Here is an 18686-nt window from a genome sequence, read left to right as displayed (position 1 = left end):
CAGGGTGCACCTTGCCTTGCGTCCATTGCTTGCTCTGATAAGTTCCCCCGCAAGCCAGAATTGGATGAAGCAGCTAATGAATGAATGTGAGAAAACAAAACTTTACCTATTAATAATACATATATTATTATATACATCAATCTAACAAACAACAATTTCTGTTTCTGATTATTTTGCATACTATTAAGTCCGAGACTGATCTTAACTGAACTGTAGTGTTTGACTTTGAACAATTCATATTGTAGAAACAAACGCTTATTGAAACAATAAACAAAGGATTATCGTTGTCCCTGATGAAAATGGAAATGAGTAATTACGCGACTAGAATTTCGCAGGATAAACACCTACAAAAGAGCTGAGCTGTCCTTGCTTAACTGTGGGTTTAAATGCAAGTGACATTTTCTAAAACTATTAAATAATGTTTAATTTGGGACACTGAGGTTTTCGGTTTCAATCAGGGGCGGAGGATCCCGACAATTCCCAGCGGGGGTCTTCTCTTTCCTCAGGCAGGGGATCCCCAAAACAAAAGAAAGACCCTGGTGCAGCAGTAGCCCGTTAAGACCAACGCTTTATAGAAGCTCTGTCGACCTGCGCGTCTGGATGTAATAGTCTACAAGGAGTCGCATCTGCAACAGCAACGAGTTTCAATCTGATTTTATTTTTATCAAAAATGAGCCCTTAATGACGGATTTCCACATCCAACCAAGTAAAGGCCACGCTTCTACGTCTCTTTCCAAACCCCACCCCCTATTAAAACCACAGTAGAAGTTACGCCGCGCATTCGTGCGCGCCCTTACAATGCGACTGCGCCCCGCCCGCCTCGGAGCTGAGACTCTCGGGGGCGCGCCCTTTCCCTCCCTGCTGTATCGATGAAGTTGCTTCAAAGATGGCGGATTTCCTGCCGTCTCGGTCCGTTTTATCAGTTTGTTTTCCTAACTGCCTTCTTAACAGCAGCGAGGCAGAGCAGCTGAGAATTTCCAAGGAGATCGACAAATGTATTTCCCGGGATAAAACGTACGTGAAGCGGCTGGTGAAGATCCTGCTGCTCGGAGCAGGAGAGAGCGGCAAGTCCACTTTCCTCAAGCAAATGCGTATCATCCACGGCCAGGACTTCGATCAGAGGGCCAAGGAAGAGTTCCGGGCTACGATCTACAGCAATGTAATTAAAGGTAAGTTCGGAAAAGAAAGTCGTCCGGCCCGACTGGGGTTCGTTTTCGGGGTTTTCGGAGGGGGGAGGGAACGTTTCTTAAACGGCCGAGTTGCGCACTTGAGGAGCGGGTCAGAAGTAAAGTTGTGTTCTTAGGGAGACATCCCCTCGACCGTAGAGAGAAGAAACGCCCATGTTATTTGGTTGTATTAGACAAGGAAGGGGGGTTAATCGGGCGCTAATTCACGTTTTCGTCTTTCGTGTGTAATCACGCTTCTCTTTCTTTTCCCCCCTTCAAGAAATCTGGCACGAGGAGTTGTTGTTTTTTTCCCCCTTGGTGGGTACTTTTTTTGGGGAGGTTAGCCACTCAAAAGTTGCCGGAGAAGCCTGGCTATTGTAAACGGTGCACAATCAGAAAAGCTCTGCACGGTATCCACGCGTTGCAGCGAAGAAAAGCCAGATATCTGCATTTCACACCGCGATGTAACGCAATCTGGGTAGAGGTGAAACGCCCAAGTTGGGGATGACTCTTTGAAAACAGTTACTATGTTTCGTTGGCTCATTTTTTTTTTGTGAGAAGCGAGGGCACGGTTTCAGTTGTTTGCAGTGAAGCCGAGAGTCTTTTTTTTTCCCCCTGGTGAAACCTGGGCTTGGCGGTGCCGTTTTAAGTTTTCTGACGAGTGATTTGAGTGTTTTACTTGGAAAGAAAAAAAATGTCCTGCCAAGGGAAGGTTAAAAAAGCGGGTTGCCCCTTCTTTTTTTTTTTTTGTTTGTTGTAGAAGTATTTGAGACGGAATTCAGGAGTTTTCTCCTGTCGTCCGGCCCGTTCCCGGGGTTATCTCGTCTTCTCAGTTGCCTTGAATTTTTCCTTTACTGGTGTTCAAACAGGTTTTGTCTGCAGCGAACGTTAATAATTACTGGATGTGTAACTAGACGGCGGCGGGGCGATTCGCATCTACAGACTCTTCTGTTTGATTTAAGGTGATAGCTGTAGGGTGTTGTCCCGGTTTCAGAGGTCGCATGAGCAGTGTTAAAGAAATAGAAACACATTTCTGAAGGGAAGCAAGTGGCCATATCCGGTGTGGGGGGAGAAGGCCGAGGCCAGTCCAGACGCACAGATGAGTCTTTTTTCCTCAGTGACATCAAGTGAGTCGCTTGTTCCGATGTTTATAAGCAACATTTCTGTCAGGGAGAGACCTGTTTTACAGATAATGATTGTACTGTATACTTGGGGGGAAACAGTGTCGTTGTGACGGAACCAGAAACTCTTTAACGTGAATTCAAAGAGAGTTGTGCTTCAGTGAGGGTGCAGTAAAAATGAGTGGTTTAGGGGGAAATAAGAAGCAGCCGTGCATGAAGTACTGGTTTAAAAGGCTTTGTTGGGCAGTAAGAATTCTAAAGGGACTGGCTTGGCTTTGTTCAAATAGACAACCTACAGCATCCGTTCAGACCGTCTGTTTGAATGATTTTGTTTTCCCTTTACTGCTACATTTAGCGATGGGCAAGGTTTTCCAAGCTCTTCTATCTTTAGAGCTTTTGTGGTCACAAGACCGCAAAGGGAAGGTGAATATCTAGGTGTATTTTTCGTATTGGAGGTGGAGTTTTCCCTGTTAGAGCTCTGACTTTGCTAAGATCCTTCCCCCCTCTTTGTGCAGCATGCTGCATGACCTTTCCATGTGTCACACATTGCATTATTGGATAGGTCAGGCTATAGCTTTGCTGCGTGCTTCTTTTGATACTCTTTTCTTATTAATTTTGGAGCAGAGCAGAGTTTTTTTTTCCCCTAGCACAATAAATCGGCGTGTGAAAGTGTAAAGTAATTCATAGCCCTTGAATGACGAGATCATGTGTTATGACTCATGTAACTGTGTATAATTAATTTTGAATGGTACAAGCCTTGCAAAAGCAGCACAGTGGTGTTGTGCTACCTCTCGGCGCTAGAGCTCTGGGATCAGTTCCTGACCCGGGGTGTTATCTGCCTGGGGTTCGTATGTTCTTCCTGTGTTTGCGTGAGTTGCTCTCGCAGTCCAAAGACACCTTGGTAGGTTATTTGGCTTCTGGGGCACATTGGCACTGGTGTGAGTGTGTGTGGCCTGCGATGACCTGGCGTCCCATCCAGAGTGTACCCTGCCTTGAGCCCATTGCTCGCTGGGATAGGGTCTGGTTCCACTGGAACTCATTAGATGAAGTGGCTAGAAGATGGATGGAGGGATAAGTAATGCAAGATGTTGCTTTGGAATTTATCCCTACTTCTTTAAATACGGAGTATTATTGATGAGTCTTTGACCTCTCTGATAGGATCACACCCGAAGAAGGCTCGACAGCCAAAACGTTGTTTTGCTTTCTTCTTCTTTTAGCAGGGAATAAACCCTTTCCTCGTTCCCAGGAATAAAAGAGTGAACAGTAGTTATTTGCTTGGTCTTCCTCAGTGGCTGGGATGGCTAGAAGGTGGTTGCGTGTGTGAGCGGCGCACGAGATCCTGCAGCTGGGGGTGGCCCCACACCCCCTCAGCTACAGCTTTGATGGGGGGGATTTCCAGACGAGCTGAAATGCTTGTATTGTCATCCTGTGATGGCAAGAGCGAAGGAGATTGGGTTCTGGGTCAGTCATGTGTTTGAAACGGGAACCCTGGTGACGCGTTTGATGCGCTGCGATTCTGTTTTTAAACTGCAGTTCATCTCGTCCCGATGTGATTTTTTTTTTTTGCTAAACTTGAAGTGAAACAGGAAATATGGTATCTTGTAAAATGGCTGTTTGCACCTCACTTTAACTCGAAGGTAAATTTGATCAGCCTTCGCCTGCATTCATGGGTGATGGAAAAAGTGTTTATTGGATGTGCTACAGATCAGGTTTCAAGTAAAGCTGTTCATTCTGCTGTTGACACATTTTCTGAGGTGCTTTTGGTTTCATTGGATGTAGAAGATCAGTAAGGGCAGTCTACTCCAGAGAGGAGGTTTCTGTATAGTTAAGTTTTCCGTTTGGTTATTAAATTCAAATTTACTGCTGCTGGTTTTGGAAAATTTGTTTGCTTTGAAAATATTGATTTGGCATAATGCAAAGGTGAATAAGTTATGCTAAATCCAATTTAAATACACAGGTTGGTTTCCTTGTGTACCTTAAAATGGTGCTTTTTTGTAATATACAGTGCATACAAAAAGGACTAAGAAACAGGTAAAGGTTTATTCCATGTTTTTCTTTTCAGAATGGAATAAACCCTTCTCTGTTCCTTTGCAGCCTACATAATGCTGATGCAGCTACCTACTTGCACTTCTTCAGAAAAGGACTACTCAACTATAAAACCTAGGAAATTTAAATTATAAACAAATTAGTTATTCTTTATTTCTGTAGAATATGTAAACTTAATGTGACCTTTCTGAAAGTTCTTGGTATGAACTGTAATTCCCAGCAGAAATTCGTAAAGGGAGTTTCCTGCTTTTTGTGCCTTTTGCTGATATAGCCTCTTATAAAGGCTGCTGTGCCTGTACACTTCATTATCTGCTGATCATGAGGTGAAACTAGTTGTTTTTGGAATAGATGGTCTTCTGTCTTGTTTGTCAACTTTTGAGATGTTCTTTTTAGTCATAATATACAGCTAGGGTATTTCTAATCCAGATTTCTTTTTAGGGGGTACCTTAAATATTAGACAAGATATGCTTCATCAGATTCTTTTAGAGAGACAAGATGAGAACAGATCAGTATGAAAAACAGTTACAGCCAGCTGTAACTCTTAAGTCATGAACATCTTATATAGACTGTAATAGGGTCAACCAGTATGTGCACAGGCAGTTTGACTTCTGTCTCTTCATTATTCTGAAGGCTTTTGACATTGGTTAATTACAATTCATTTAATTTTGGGAAAAAGTCAAGTACCATGCTGGTTTATAGGGTGGTAAACACTTAACCTCATTAACTGTCATACATTATTTTAAGCATTTTGTTAAGTAGTAGTAGGATCATAGATGACTATCACATTAAAATGTCTTTTTCAAATGTGATGTGTAAGTTACAAGAGCTGTTAAGTGCAGAGTGGTCCAATTTTTAACTGCAGACTAGGCTGTCATTTGAGATGAAAAAAACAGTGATAAGATGTATAATGTTCATCTATCTGACAGGGATGGGTCAGATATGAGTGCAGTGAATTAGAGGCTTTGACACTCACTGGATTATGGACAATTCCTGAATCTGTTCTTGCACAAATCTTAATTTGTGTAGATCTGAAGTGCTTTTAGTTTTATAGAGCGTTTCTATGGTTGTGCGTTCAGTGTACAAAGTTGATAAAATGAGTGTTTGGACTTCATAGATTAGTAGCTGATGATTAATCATAGCCTATGGTCAGATAAGCTATTTACAGATCATAATGGAAACGCTGTCATTAGAGTGTTGCATAGATTCTCTTAAATGCTCATGTATAACAAGCATGGCTTTAAGTACAAAATGTTCCATTACATATATTGATTTAGCATTCTACATGCGTTGTTTAACCTTTAACAAGTAAGGTTACCAGAGTTTTTTTTTTTATAGGTGCAAAGTATTGTGAGGAAACAACTCTCAGAATCCTCCCTATATGATGGCAATCAGGATTTGAATTGTGCCAGCAGGGCACATCGGCTACTGAATTGATAATCATTTTAGTTCCTCCTTTCCTTTTATTTGAAGATCAGATCTCTTGTATTAGAATTACCCAATTCACCACTTTGATTCACTACCAGTACCTGAGAAGACTTATATTATTTCGAAGTAATAGAGTAGCAGGTTTCATGAGCTCTTTGTATACTTGATTTTCTTTAATTACTTCTGTCATTTTGTGATGGAACTCAAAATTTGTCAGAGGAAGAAACCTTTTCTATGTTCCTTTTTGACATTGACTCCTTAGTGCACATGGGTATCACCGATTTTGATTCCTTTTGGATTGCTCAAGGTAGTTGCAAAATCATTAGAAAACCAAATTGAAAGACTTCTCCAGTCGGCTGATTAGATTAATATTCTTAGATTTGCGTCTCTTTTCCAGCAGCCAGTCTCTGGGGGACGAGAGTCCTACTGTCTTACTGTAACTTGTTTACTTTTTTCAGCTCAGACTAATCCTGTTTATAATTTAAAAAATTGGACTTTACAGGCATGGCATACATTTACATCCTGTGATTGTTTATATGTTTAATGATCTCAGACTGGTCGTATGCATTCAGAATTTTGAATGGCGACAAGGATGCTTTTCAAATGTCCACTGTATTCAGAAGTTTTTTCCGGTTTGTTTTTAATTGGAGCTCTGAGAAAGAAATCTTCCTTGAAGCCTTTTGTGGTAGTGTTAAGGATAGAAAGCTCCAGTCCACATGCTCTAGTCTCTGGATTCCATTCAGCCTTGGGTCTTAATTACTTAATTGAATTAATCAAAACACCTGTTTTTAGATTTTCTTTCCATGAGGTGGTAATTAAAACCAGCCAGTAAAACCTGCAGAACATGCCTGAGAGTTTCTCCTCATTTTCATAGATGGTCAGTACATTGCAGAGTCACTGGTACAGGAATCACAACATTGTGCATTTTCTCTCAAGGTGAAGGCATCATGGTCAGTCATGTTTCAGGTTTTCTGCCATCAGAATATTCATTTCTGGGTGAAAAATGTACACTTGGGGTCTTAACAAGTTGAACATCACAGTCTGATCAAATGTATGCCGATTTTCCCCTTTTAAAGATTTCACATTTTATTGTGAAATTTGTATTCATGCTAAATGGGAGTATCCTTTTAACCTTTTCTACTTGCATTTTATATTTTTATTCCTAGCATTCTCAGCCGAATTTTTTTCTAATTTAGTCTCCTAGATAATTAATCTTTTGTGTCTTATTTTATGTGCTGCTTATAGATCATATTACAGAGCCACTAAGCTACGTCTGTTAAAGTCTGAGGTAATTAAATTGAAAAGTTGGAGTGAAACCAGTGTTTGTCCACTGAAACCAGTGGACTCTCTCTGTATTTAATGTATGAATATTTTATGGGAAGTAATCGTTTGCTTTGGTTAATGAGTGTTGAGGGAAGGCCATTATTGATCATGTTGCAGCTTGTTCATCACTGGTCTTAGCATCTCTTGGGGTAAAGTATGATTCATTTTAAACCTGGTTTTAATTTTTTTGTGTTGCACTCTTTGTTGCTATCTCCTGGAGAATACCTCTTCCTTGTGTGAATGATTTATTCATCTGCTCATTAAGTGATTGTGTCTGTAATCAATTACATATAACCCTCCAGCTGGCCTGATGCATATGGAGTGTGCAGCAGAATTCAGAGGTTTCCTGTCAGTATGAGCTTGAATTATTGACCCACAATAAAAACCTAAGAACTACTAACAAAATCATCAGAGGTGCCCTGAGCCTGGAAAAGAACTGGATTGAAAGTGCTGTAGACACAGCACGTGTTAAATAAGGAAAACGTTTGTTCTCCATGTATAAATCTTACCAAATTTAAAAAAGTTTGATTTAAGAACTACAGGCGTGGGATCTGTCCAAGTTAATTATTTTATCAGGACAAACAATAGCAACGAGAGAATCTACAAAATAGACTTCTGCATCCTCTCACTGACGGGTTGAAAGCAGAGATGTATACTTTCCATATTGCCCAGAGCATGGCTGGCTGGCTGGGCCCTGAATCACAGAACGGGTGGGCTGAGCATCAAGAGCAGCATGTCAGGTTTTCCATTCTCTTTCTTCCTTGACAGTCACCTTTGACAGTAGTAGAAACTGTATTCATTGCGCGGTTGGTCTGTGGAGGCCTGGCTCTTTAATTTTTACAACTTTCGAGTCATTTCCTTGCCGAAATGAAGAGGTGTTGCTATTCTTATTGAATCATTTTCCAGTAAGTTAAACAGGTTAGATATACATCATTCATCCTTTTGTGTGGCCTGACAATTGTGAGGCATCTGGGTTACTGAAACATAGCTACTAGTCTATATAATTCACTGAATATTTTTCTGATCATACCATATATATATATATCTTAAGTTTAATTTTTATTTGATGTAATGACTTAAGTGACTTGAACACCGACTTCTCATCATTGCTTTTTACATTGGTTGTAGCCATCTGGCTCTCAAGATGAGTTTTGATTGCTGTGCAAACATTTTTTTTGTTACTTTAACAAGATGAGACCCTCCTGACTCTCCATTCTGTAACTGTTTACCTTCCGTATTTTGTCTCCCTCTTCTCGGACACTTCTCAAACATTTAGATCAAGTAGCAGCTCACTGCCTTCACTTCTGGCAGTATTTGGTTTTACTGGAGCCTAGCCTTGTTGTCCAAGAAGAGAGTCCAGCTATCTTTTCTGTACTTTTTGGGTTCCAACCTAGGGTGGTCATTTCAAAGTCAATGGACTCTGCTTTAACTGCTCAGTTTGGTTTATAACATTACAGAAATTGATTATCAGAGGACGATCAGCTAGATCAGGTTGATCTTGTATCTGGCCATATAATGTCATTAACTTCTGTTAAGAGTTTCAGGTACATTTATGCTAAAACCTACATTTCACTTTCTCATACCAGTTGGCTACTTCATGGCCAGCACACAAACTAGGACCAAAAAAAGGAAATTATCTCCATATAGATTAATGATTCCCTTAAACTTGTGTGGGCCAAGTATGGTCCTGATGTGTTTGCTGGGTTGATGTTCTCTTAATTAGCAGTTCCTGATCAAGATTGTTTCAACAGCCCTCTTTGTTACGGACTTATTATTGTTATTAGTAGTCTTAATGTACAATTTATAGGTTTATTCCATGCTGAAAAAAAGAAGAAATAAAACGCAACGTTTCGACCGTGTCACCTGAAGAAGGCTCCAAGGCCGAAACGTTGTTCTTTCTTCTTTTTTTCATAAACCTATAACTTGTTCCTTTGCAGCCTACGCATGCTGATGCAGCTACCCACCTTAATGTACAATTGATGATTCCAAGGTACACATCCTGTACCTTGTTAAGGAAGTGTATTGGAGCAGTAGAAATTCTAGCTAAAACTAGGTACAAATGTATTGATGATGGTCTAGCCTATGAAGGCATTCAGCATAACTTTTCTGTATTCTAACGGTACACGAAAACATTTGAATGCATTAACCTTGAGATTTAAAGGGTACGTTGTTGCTGTTAATATTCTGTGTGGCTGTGTTTGGTTTTCATACCAGATAATAAAAGTTTTCTTAAAAGGGGCAGTTTTCTTTCTTCCTGTACTAGAGGTTTTGCTTTTTTAGGATGTCTTTCAATGGTACAACCTTCTGTCCATAAAAGGATTACTTATTCATAGCCATAAGAATGTATGTTAATGATGAGAACAAGCAAATCTGCCCACGTGAGTTTGACATTTTCCTGTTCTTTCACTGCAGCAAGGTTGGGTTTGAAAGATCCAAGCCAGTCCAGCTATGTTTTAGCAATCTGTTTCATCAAGTGATTATGCCTATACAAAAAGGCATTACTTAAAACAGTCACCTAATAGTGTTTAAATGTGTTTTACTGTTTTTATCCTCCCATTTGTAATTGCCAGTTGCTTTGACTTGCATTGCTGTGTCCTTAATTCTAGTACAGGGAGATTGGGAACTTTTGCTTGATTGATTTGGTAATGTCCAAGCCCAAGCTAACGTATCCCGAAACAGAACAGGGTTCAGCCTGCTCAAGATGAGCAGCTTTGTTGTAGTCACTCAGGATTCATGAATGAGCCCATTTTTAAGCTTATTTCACCGCTGTACAGAATCGTTTAACTCTCCTTAAATCTTTTTATCTATACACACTGTGCAAGAACACAAGGTCACTATGCCTTCATGCAGCCTTTGAACCTGTTACACTTATTTATGTTAAGGCAGCAGATTCTTTAACTTAAATCAGCCCAGTGCTGGGCCACCATTGATCCTTTATGAAAATCATGATAATGTATGCTATCTGGTACAGTAGAATATAAACTTCAGGTATTAACACTAAATTATACCCACTTTAATTTAACTTCAAACTGGATATTTTTCTGCTTTAGACCTAATTAAAAAAACGTATATTGATGAAATTGTCTGCTGGGGGACAGCGATCGGGCCAGTAGCTAGGGTGTTCTTTTAATGGCCACATTATTGTCGTGCCGTCTCCCAAAGTGAGAAGATACTATTTCGTTTAGTGATTTAAAAATGTGTTGGTATAACTGGAGAGAGTGTAGCGTTGATTCTCAAAAGGAAGCTCTTCGACTTTTAGCAAGGGAAAAGGCAAAGGAGAATTATCTATATATTGGTATATTCTTAGAATTTTTTCTTCCAATACAAAGTAAAGATGAGTCTACATGTTGGATTATTTATCCTGTTTGAGTGGTTTTATGTGCAGTTTGAATATTGAACTGTTTAATTGGACTAATTTCACATTTCACACTGGTTTCTCTGGATCTTAAGTAGCTTGTAAATTAAAATTGTACAGAATTTCAGAAATTGTTTCAGTACCCTGATGTTTCCCATAACTAATGTGGTTGAGGTCATCCGTAGGCATGAAAGTGGTGTATGAATGATGTTACGGTATGCAACCAATCCTAACTCTTTCCTCAACTTTGTTTCTGACCAGGGGTTCGAGTATTGGTAGATGCCAGAGAGAAGCTTCACATCCCTTGGGGTGACCCCTCCAACAATGAGCACGGGGACCGCGTGATGAGCTTTGACACCAGATCAGCCACGGTTACACAGGGCATGGTAGAGACCCAGGTGTTTCTCAAGTTCATGCCTTCGATCCGGGCACTGTGGGCGGACAGTGGCATCCAGAATGCTTATGACAGGCGGCGCGAGTTCCAGCTGGTGAGTGAACTACACTGAGCACTGCCACTCTTGAAACTTTTCATCAGAACACGGGAACAACGCTGCGTGCGTGACGCCAGCAGGTCTTTCAGCCCTTAGCAACTCTGTCCCTGCTTCAAGCTTAGTTTTACAAGCTCTGGTGTCTGCGTGCACTGTGTAAAACATAGCAAGGGTGGGCCAAAGGATTAAATTCAATTGCTGTTGCATTATTATCTATTGTTTAGACATAATGCCTAGCCCCAGTTTGCCCGTATTGGCTTTAGAAGTCTTTGTGGGTGTCCCCAAGTCTGGCCTCTTGTTCTCTCTGCATACTTAGGAATTAGGCAGCAATAATGACAATGAGTTTTTAATTTTTCAAATCTATACTAACCGTGTTGAACAACACTAGACTGGAAAATGGCAATAATAGAATGGTATTATTCTGATGTTCTGAGAGGAACACTTCTACGCCTAGGTGATCTCTCATATTGCTGTCATTAACCTTAATCCATCTCTGCTGTGAGGCATGTTTACTAGATACCTAAACAGGATAGTGCTGTGATCCACAGTGAGGCATATCTCAAATCACAAGTCTTTACTCTTAGCTGTGGGGCTGAGGGGGAATGTAATGATTTTTTTTAGCATGACCCTCTAATGTCCACACCAGATTGTCCAAAATATTTTTTATACTAAATTTAGCATTTCTAAATCTTATTACATTGCATGTTAACACGTATACAAAACCACTCGTAATCCCATCATGTCCCATCATGTGCATGCATTTAACTCTATTGTTATAGCAATATAATACAATGTACTTTTATGTTGTGTTTTCTGCTGTATTCACAGGATCCTCTGTAATTTTTAGCTTCATTGTCTCCTTTATAAAATGTCAATTGATTTTTCTCTTAAACTAGAAATAGTCCATTTTATAAGTATAACAGGCTTTGTATCAACTCAATTTTGCTAATAGTCTGAGGTTTTGAATCAACAGATTTTTCTCTTAGTGTATGGCTCATATAGATAAATGTAATTTAAGAAATAGTCATAAATTACGTAAGTTTTTAATAGCACAAAATCGTACCTGTAAAATATTCATCCTGCAGTATGCGTTTGATTAGTTGAGGGGTTAATGTTTTTAACTGCAGATGTTGGCATTGTCGGTTAGCCAGTGGTACTTTTAAATACACCGATCCCAGTGACGTTATTGTGAATATCACATGATACAAGTATGTATTTGGCAACATTGTATATTCAGCAGTTTTCTTAGTTTTAGCTTTTTTTTACTTCCTCTGCTTTCTGCTGGTTTGGCTATTTGTCTGTTTTTCTAAACTGTAGTACATTTTATATGCAGAACTGGTTTCCTTGCATCAGTCCAGACTGTCTTTCAATGGAAAAATAAAGATTTCTGAAACCCAGATTCAGCTGAAGCTTACTTTCAGTAGTGCAGATGTTTTTTTCAGCCAGGATGTATAAACCACATCGGTTCACTGAAGCGTATTTTCCAAGTTTGGGCACCAGTCGCAAACCACAAGAGCACAGCGTACAACATTTTAATTGTAAAATGACATATTGATATTCTCATTCTCCTGTAACAAGTTATTTCTACCTAATTTTCCTTATTTCAGCCATAGTGCTTTTATTCTTTGTTTTCCAAAACAGCAGCACTAGGTGTTTACCTTTTAAACATTTATTTCTCAACTATAGCAGAGTGTTTGTGAATTTGTTTTTGAATTTGGCAGTTTGGATTCCTTTTGACATATGGGCTTCAAAGTTCAGAAAGTAGCAGGCACTCCAGGGTGAGGTACACTACTGTTTTTAGAGCCAGGCTGTTATGTGGTGTGTAAATCCCATGGATTTGCACATTCAGGACTCATTTAGATAATCATTTAAAGTACGATAATGGGCAAGTTGAGGCTTCTGGATTGCAGACAAGGCATTCTGTCAAGACAAGAACAAACACGACCCTGCATACCCTCACCTGCCTTCATCAGCTCAAGGTTACGCTGGTTAAAATCATAGCAATTCCCTGAGAATTCTGTTTCTCCAGTCCCAGCGAACAAAATCTGGATGTTTTGTGCCTATTTATATGTGTAACTGATGTCATAGGAAGAATCAACACAGGCTCGGTATTTTACGGTCCTGGCTTCGAGCTTTCATTATACAGAAGTCTTGGATGTCATATTGTGTAAATGAAAATTTATCTTGTAGGTAATTTTCTTTGCTAATTGCATGTTTACCTCAGTTTTAACAAGAAAGGCTGTACTATCACCCTAAATCTTGTAACTTTATTGTACCAACCTTGACCCAAAAAATTATTTTTTGACAAGGCCGTTTTATTTAGAATTGTATACTCATTTCTAGTTTTTCCAATATCCCAGCTTCCTGATGGATTTCTTTTAAGAAGAAATGGTATGCAGCCATGTGACACTACGTACAAAGCAAAACGTGTCTTAGCTGTTGCGCAATGAAGTAGGTGAAAATGTAGATATAAGTTAGAATGATTGGAAACATTCCATAGTGAAGGATGTGTAGAGCACTAGTTCTCTTTAAAATTGTTTTGAGTTTGGATTCTTTTTGTCGCTGTGGTTTGGAATGCATAATTTGAGCTTTACTTGACTTCTGCAAATGATTGAGTGTACAGGAATCCAGACCAGTAGCCGTGCTGATCTGACTGCTCAGATGGAGCAGCTCAGTTGGTCTTAAGTGGATGTTCTGACATACGGGGCTCAGTGTCTTTTAAAACTACAGAGAAAAGTACATATGGGGGGCTGGAGGGACAGTCTCTTAGAAAAGTAAAAGAATGAGTAAAAATGCAGCCTTGCTTGATAAAATAAATGTACCTGTGAAGAATCAAGTAAATATTCATTAAACTGTTTTCGTCTTCACAGTGTATTCTTCCCTCTCAACTAGGGCTGGGCGATATGGCCAAAAACATTATCACGATAAACATTTTCGTTTCAGTCGATATCGATAATTATTTCGATAAATGTCAAATCATTATTTCTTTCAAGTTTAAAGGCAGATTTTTTCTCCTGAGTGAAAGTTGAATAAACCAGGCAGTTAATTGGTAAATTAAACAACTCTTTATTTTAAGAACACAACAAACACTTTCCAAACAGCAGAAACATTAAACAGATCTGCTAGCTGCCCGGTCTGCAACACGCACCCGCCCTCGTGCAGTATTTTGTGCGCATGCGCATATCATGCGCAAAGCATAAACATATATACCAAACATTTATCGAACTTTTGTTAAAATTATATCGAGGAAAATTATATCGCGGTAATTATCGCTATCGAATTATCGCCCAGCTCTACTCTCAACCGTTCTTGACCGTTCTTGACTAAGCTGCAGTGTCAAGTCACTCAGCTGACTGGCTTGATCTAAGTCAAAGTGCTAGTGTGCTAGTCTTGCGTAAAGAGTCGTGACTTTTAGTCTTCTCTGTTTTGATTTATTTTACTGTGATCTCCAATGTAATTCTGTCAGTGGGTTGCTCTGTGACCTTCCCAGGGAGAAAGATGGGGGAAAGGCAGGAGCCCAGGCCTAGACAGGGTTCCATAAGCTTGTGGTCAACATCAGCATGAAGAGCAGGGTCAGGGAAATGAGCAGGAACGCAGTAGGTTTCATTGCAGCTGGGGCTTCACCGTTCTTCCGCAAAACCTCTGCCGGAGCTTTCTTGGTCATCAGAGTCTCGAGTCTGGGTCCAGCAGTTCCGATGATGGGAGATGTTTTCGTAGACAACTTAGTATCAGCTAGTTGTCTTTAATCTTTTAAATGCAAGTTTCATTTATTCCTAATTGCAGTGCTTAAAAGTTAGGGAAAACAAGCAAAATAGTTATCTAAGATGAGGAGTCGTGATCATCTGAGTGGAATGTTTCTTCATTCACTTTCCATGTAGTGCAGAAAAGCTGATATTCTATGCTAAATCCTGTCCAGATGAGTTTAGTGCAGTGTGCTATTGATTTATCTCATGTTGCCAGTGGTGCTCTGTAGTACATTCTGCGTCCTTTTCTTTCTCTTCATCCAAATACAACTTGGAACATTATTCTGTTTCTTCTCTGTTTCCCTCCATAAATGTCTGTTAGAAAATCATTTGTTTTAATCTGGTACTTGTTAGCAAGGTACTCAAATGAGTACCTACTAATGTTTTACCTTAGGTTTAGAAGACTAAATCCTTGGTTTGACACCATTCTGCGATCTGCTCGTTCTTGGAAAAGTGAACAGTTAATGGCTGCTCTCTGATCGCACTGTAGCAGAGATTGCAGTTCAGGAAATTCTTAATAGGAGCTTGCTCTGTTTGGGGTTCTGAAAGGACTGTCCCTCTCGAACAGACAATTAGATCAATCTTATAGGAATGCCCGAAGGGTTTCCCAAATTCCTGAGCCATTAACTGCATGAGGGCTCAGAATTGTTTCATGAAAATATTCTGGGTTATACAAGTTTGATGGTAATGCTGTGAATTCACAGGATTCACCACCTTTTCCATCAGCTTGTGATCTAACTTTTTGCCTTTTTGTGTTTTTATGAAATTCATGGTGTTCTGTATTCCTCATAAGTCATAAGATGCCATTAGTGATGCAAAGTGATTAATGATCCCTACGCTGTTGGGTATGCACACTTGGGCTCACTTTTGAAATGCAGTGAATTTTTCAGATTTTTTAACTGTTTGCATTCCCAGTGCATTAAGTGGTAAGAATTTTATTACCTAGTGATTCTCCGGATGATAATCGCTTAACGCAGAGCAGTATCCCGCTCGATGGTATTGTGGTCTTTTCCAGGCTGTTGTATTCTCTAGCTGTCACTCAGACTCCCCTGGGAACGAGTGGGGCCAGTCTGCAGAGGACAGTACACACCTGTCATGCTAGAGTCTCCCAGTGTGAAGAGCAGGGCCGGTGGCCCTTTCTCTTTTGAAGTTGGTATTGAAAACATGTTTGGCTAGACGAGGTGTACCCGAGGATAGAGGTTCTGCTTTAGTCAGTGCTGGACAGCAGTAATTATATTAGTCATATTGAAATAACAGTGGTGATTCCGAGTTGGAGTCAAGTAGAAAAACTGTTGTTTTTTCTACAGTCACCTTACTGAATTAGTAGTGATGGAAGAAGGGCATGGGGTTCATGTTTTGCAGAGTTGCAGATGTTTCAAAGCAGTCTTTCCAAAGTGTGTTCTGAAAGAAATGGCGTGTAACACTCCTGCATGGGAATGAAGATAATGTAAGGAGAATGATTGATACGGTGGTTTCTGGTTCAGCTAGGTGAAACCGGTGACGTCGCGGTGCTGTGACACCACACTGACGCCTTTGTGGTTTGGTCCTGATGTCATTGAAGTAGATCTCGGAGGACTTGGGGGTGAGGAGATGAACTGATGAAACATTTGCACAAGTCTTTGGGCTAATATTGTATTGTTTTGTACAGTTTTAATCTGAAATGTCACAGCTGTACAATTTAGATTCTTCTTGATAAATATTGAGTACTTATCACAATTCAATAGAATTTGATAGTGTAGGTGGGAAATTTGTGATTTGTGCTTTTGAGCTTCCTTTTTAACTCTAAAACAGAAGTTTAGTCACAGGATTTAAGAACATTTACACCCTTTCTCCAATCCAGGATTGAGCCGAATCTGTGTATGATCCCAGTAGGAATGTTTAGCTGGGATTAAAGCACTGATAACTGGCTGTTCTATGAAAGCATTTGGGTTCAGTATTCGGGTGTGAATACTAGCCCCAGTCAGGAGTGCTGCTAACGAGCACTCATTTAATCACATAGGGTCATTAGCCATGTCCCAGTCACCTGTCTTTAATGAGAGCTCCATTTTTAAACGGCATTGATTTGGGCTGTGGCTTGTGAGGCTGAACTGGAGGTTAAGTGAAATTGCTACACATTTAGTTCTCGTGATCAACATTGAGTGCCCTTTACCTTGAGGTAATTATAGTTATTTTAAAGAGACCGGTATGTTGTACCACATTCTCTGCCTATTTGCTCATTGTTTCTGAATTTGTTCATTGTCAGTTGTGGTCTTTTCCCATCTCATATGTTCTGTTATTTGAGTGTCACAAGTTAAGAGTACCTGTGTAGAAACTATTTATTAGGCTCCAATCTTGTATAAACTAGACCAGAATTAACTTGGGGCAGTGGCCAGCTCAAGGAGTTGAATCAAAGATTGGTGCCAGAAAGCTAGTCCATTTTTTTTTCTGGTACAGGTTTTTAAAATGGTCCCTGCAGTTGTTAAAGTCGGTGTCATACACATGATGTCAGGGCCCATTGCTGACAAATCAAGTCTGTCTGCATTCCCATGATGACAGTGATGGCACTGTTGGTCCTTGAAGAATAAGACCAGGTTTTCTGTACCACCTTAACTGGGGTTACAGATCGTGTCACTGTGTATGTGTAAGCAACATGCCATTACCTCTAATCCTAAACATTGTCCTCTAATTCTGAATACCTTCTCGCGCTTCACATGATCCGGTCTTAAAAAACAGCAGTGTGATCATCTTTACGGTGGGAAAGGGACCTTTTCAGGAACATTTGTCCTTCCATCACCGAAGCACTGAACAGTATGGAGGCTGTTTTGCATGGTTCTCCCCCCAGTCTGTTTACTCTCTGTTGCTAAATAAAAGACTAATGTGAATCGCTCCCTCCCGCTCTTTAATCATGGTCCCCCTCTCTGGGGACGGCTGGTTACAGGAACAGGCTTTGGGAAAGGGAGGCTGTGCTGGGCTCGGGAAACCTGACACCGCAGACTGCAGCACGGAAGTGAAAGTACAGCAGCACAGGCTGTCATGTTTCACTATGACTTCAGTTTCCAGGGTGGGAATTTTCCTAAAATATTCAGTTTGACCATGTTTAGAGTTGGTGTGTTGGTGAAACGCCTTGCCTAGCTACTGTTGGTGGGTTTAGTGGGGGAAACTTAAAGTTCACACCTTTTTTTACCCTCTATTAAAAACTGCACATCCTATCCCATCATCACATGAGATTTCCATTACCACAATACAAACAAATTTAATTACTTTTTGGAGATACTCATTGTATAGCATTCAGTTGCCAGAAAAAAAGGGCAGGCTAGCTTCTATGATTGTTGGGGTGGAGAACTTTGAAAGCATTTCTTGTGTAAAGTTACCATGTTAAACACCTTTTAGGATCACAGGGCTCTTTTAATTTTATGTTGAAGGTAATTGGCTCACAAGAGGGCATTTTATGAAAGTTCTGTAAAGTTGGTTAGAAACGGGCCATGTTGGGTTATTTGCACCAAAAGCTTCTTAAGCCTTCTTTCTGTAAAACGTCAGGAGGAATTGAAAAGCCCTTGATGAAGCAGTGCCCTCGACTTGTTTTTGAGTGAAAGATTGAAGACCAGACAGAGTTTGTAACAGTTTGGTTGGTGAACAGAGTTATGTAGTGTCTCTGTGGTAAACAAAGTGACAGTTGTTTACTTTAAACCAGAGCCAGTATAGGGCAGTAATAAACCTGCAGGACTCATGATGGCTGTCCATGTTGTGTAAGACATACCAGGCTTGTCTACTCAAATGATTTTTATTGTTTGAAAACCTATTTGAATTGGGATTTTTAAAGCCTGCAGTTGGTATATATTCTGCTGTGCCTGTAGAGTAGTTCCTTTCTTGTCTGGGCAAGTGGTTAACCTGCTTAGCGTGGTTCCCTCATTAATGGTAAAATCCAGTGGCTCTCCTGCCACTGACTTGTCTGGTCTTAAGGTTTTACTTTTTTCCAGGGGAAGGAGGAGTAATATCTCATGCGCTTCATCCAGTCATTTCCTTACTTGCCTGTCTTGCTC

General features: G+C 40.1%; 1 protein-coding gene across 1 annotated transcript in view; it reads left to right on the top strand.

The window, feature by feature from the left end:
• Window positions 1–775: 775 nt before the first annotated feature.
• gna13b (guanine nucleotide binding protein (G protein), alpha 13b) overlaps window positions 776–18686 on the top strand; it is a 32995-nt gene continuing 15084 nt past the window's right edge. Inside the window, exons 1-2 of the mRNA XM_006635142.3 lie at window positions 776–1169; window positions 10698–10924. Coding sequence (XP_006635205.1) covers window positions 887–1169; window positions 10698–10924 — 510 coding nt within the window. The 5' untranslated portion in view covers window positions 776–886. The remainder of the gene's footprint in view (window positions 1170–10697; window positions 10925–18686) is intronic.

This window comes from Lepisosteus oculatus, chromosome 9, assembly GCF_040954835.1.
Source record: "Lepisosteus oculatus isolate fLepOcu1 chromosome 9, fLepOcu1.hap2, whole genome shotgun sequence".
NCBI lineage: Eukaryota > Metazoa > Chordata > Actinopteri > Semionotiformes > Lepisosteidae > Lepisosteus > Lepisosteus oculatus.
The sequence above is the reverse complement of the archived record's forward strand: the minus strand, read 5'-3'. Positions and strand labels throughout refer to the sequence as shown.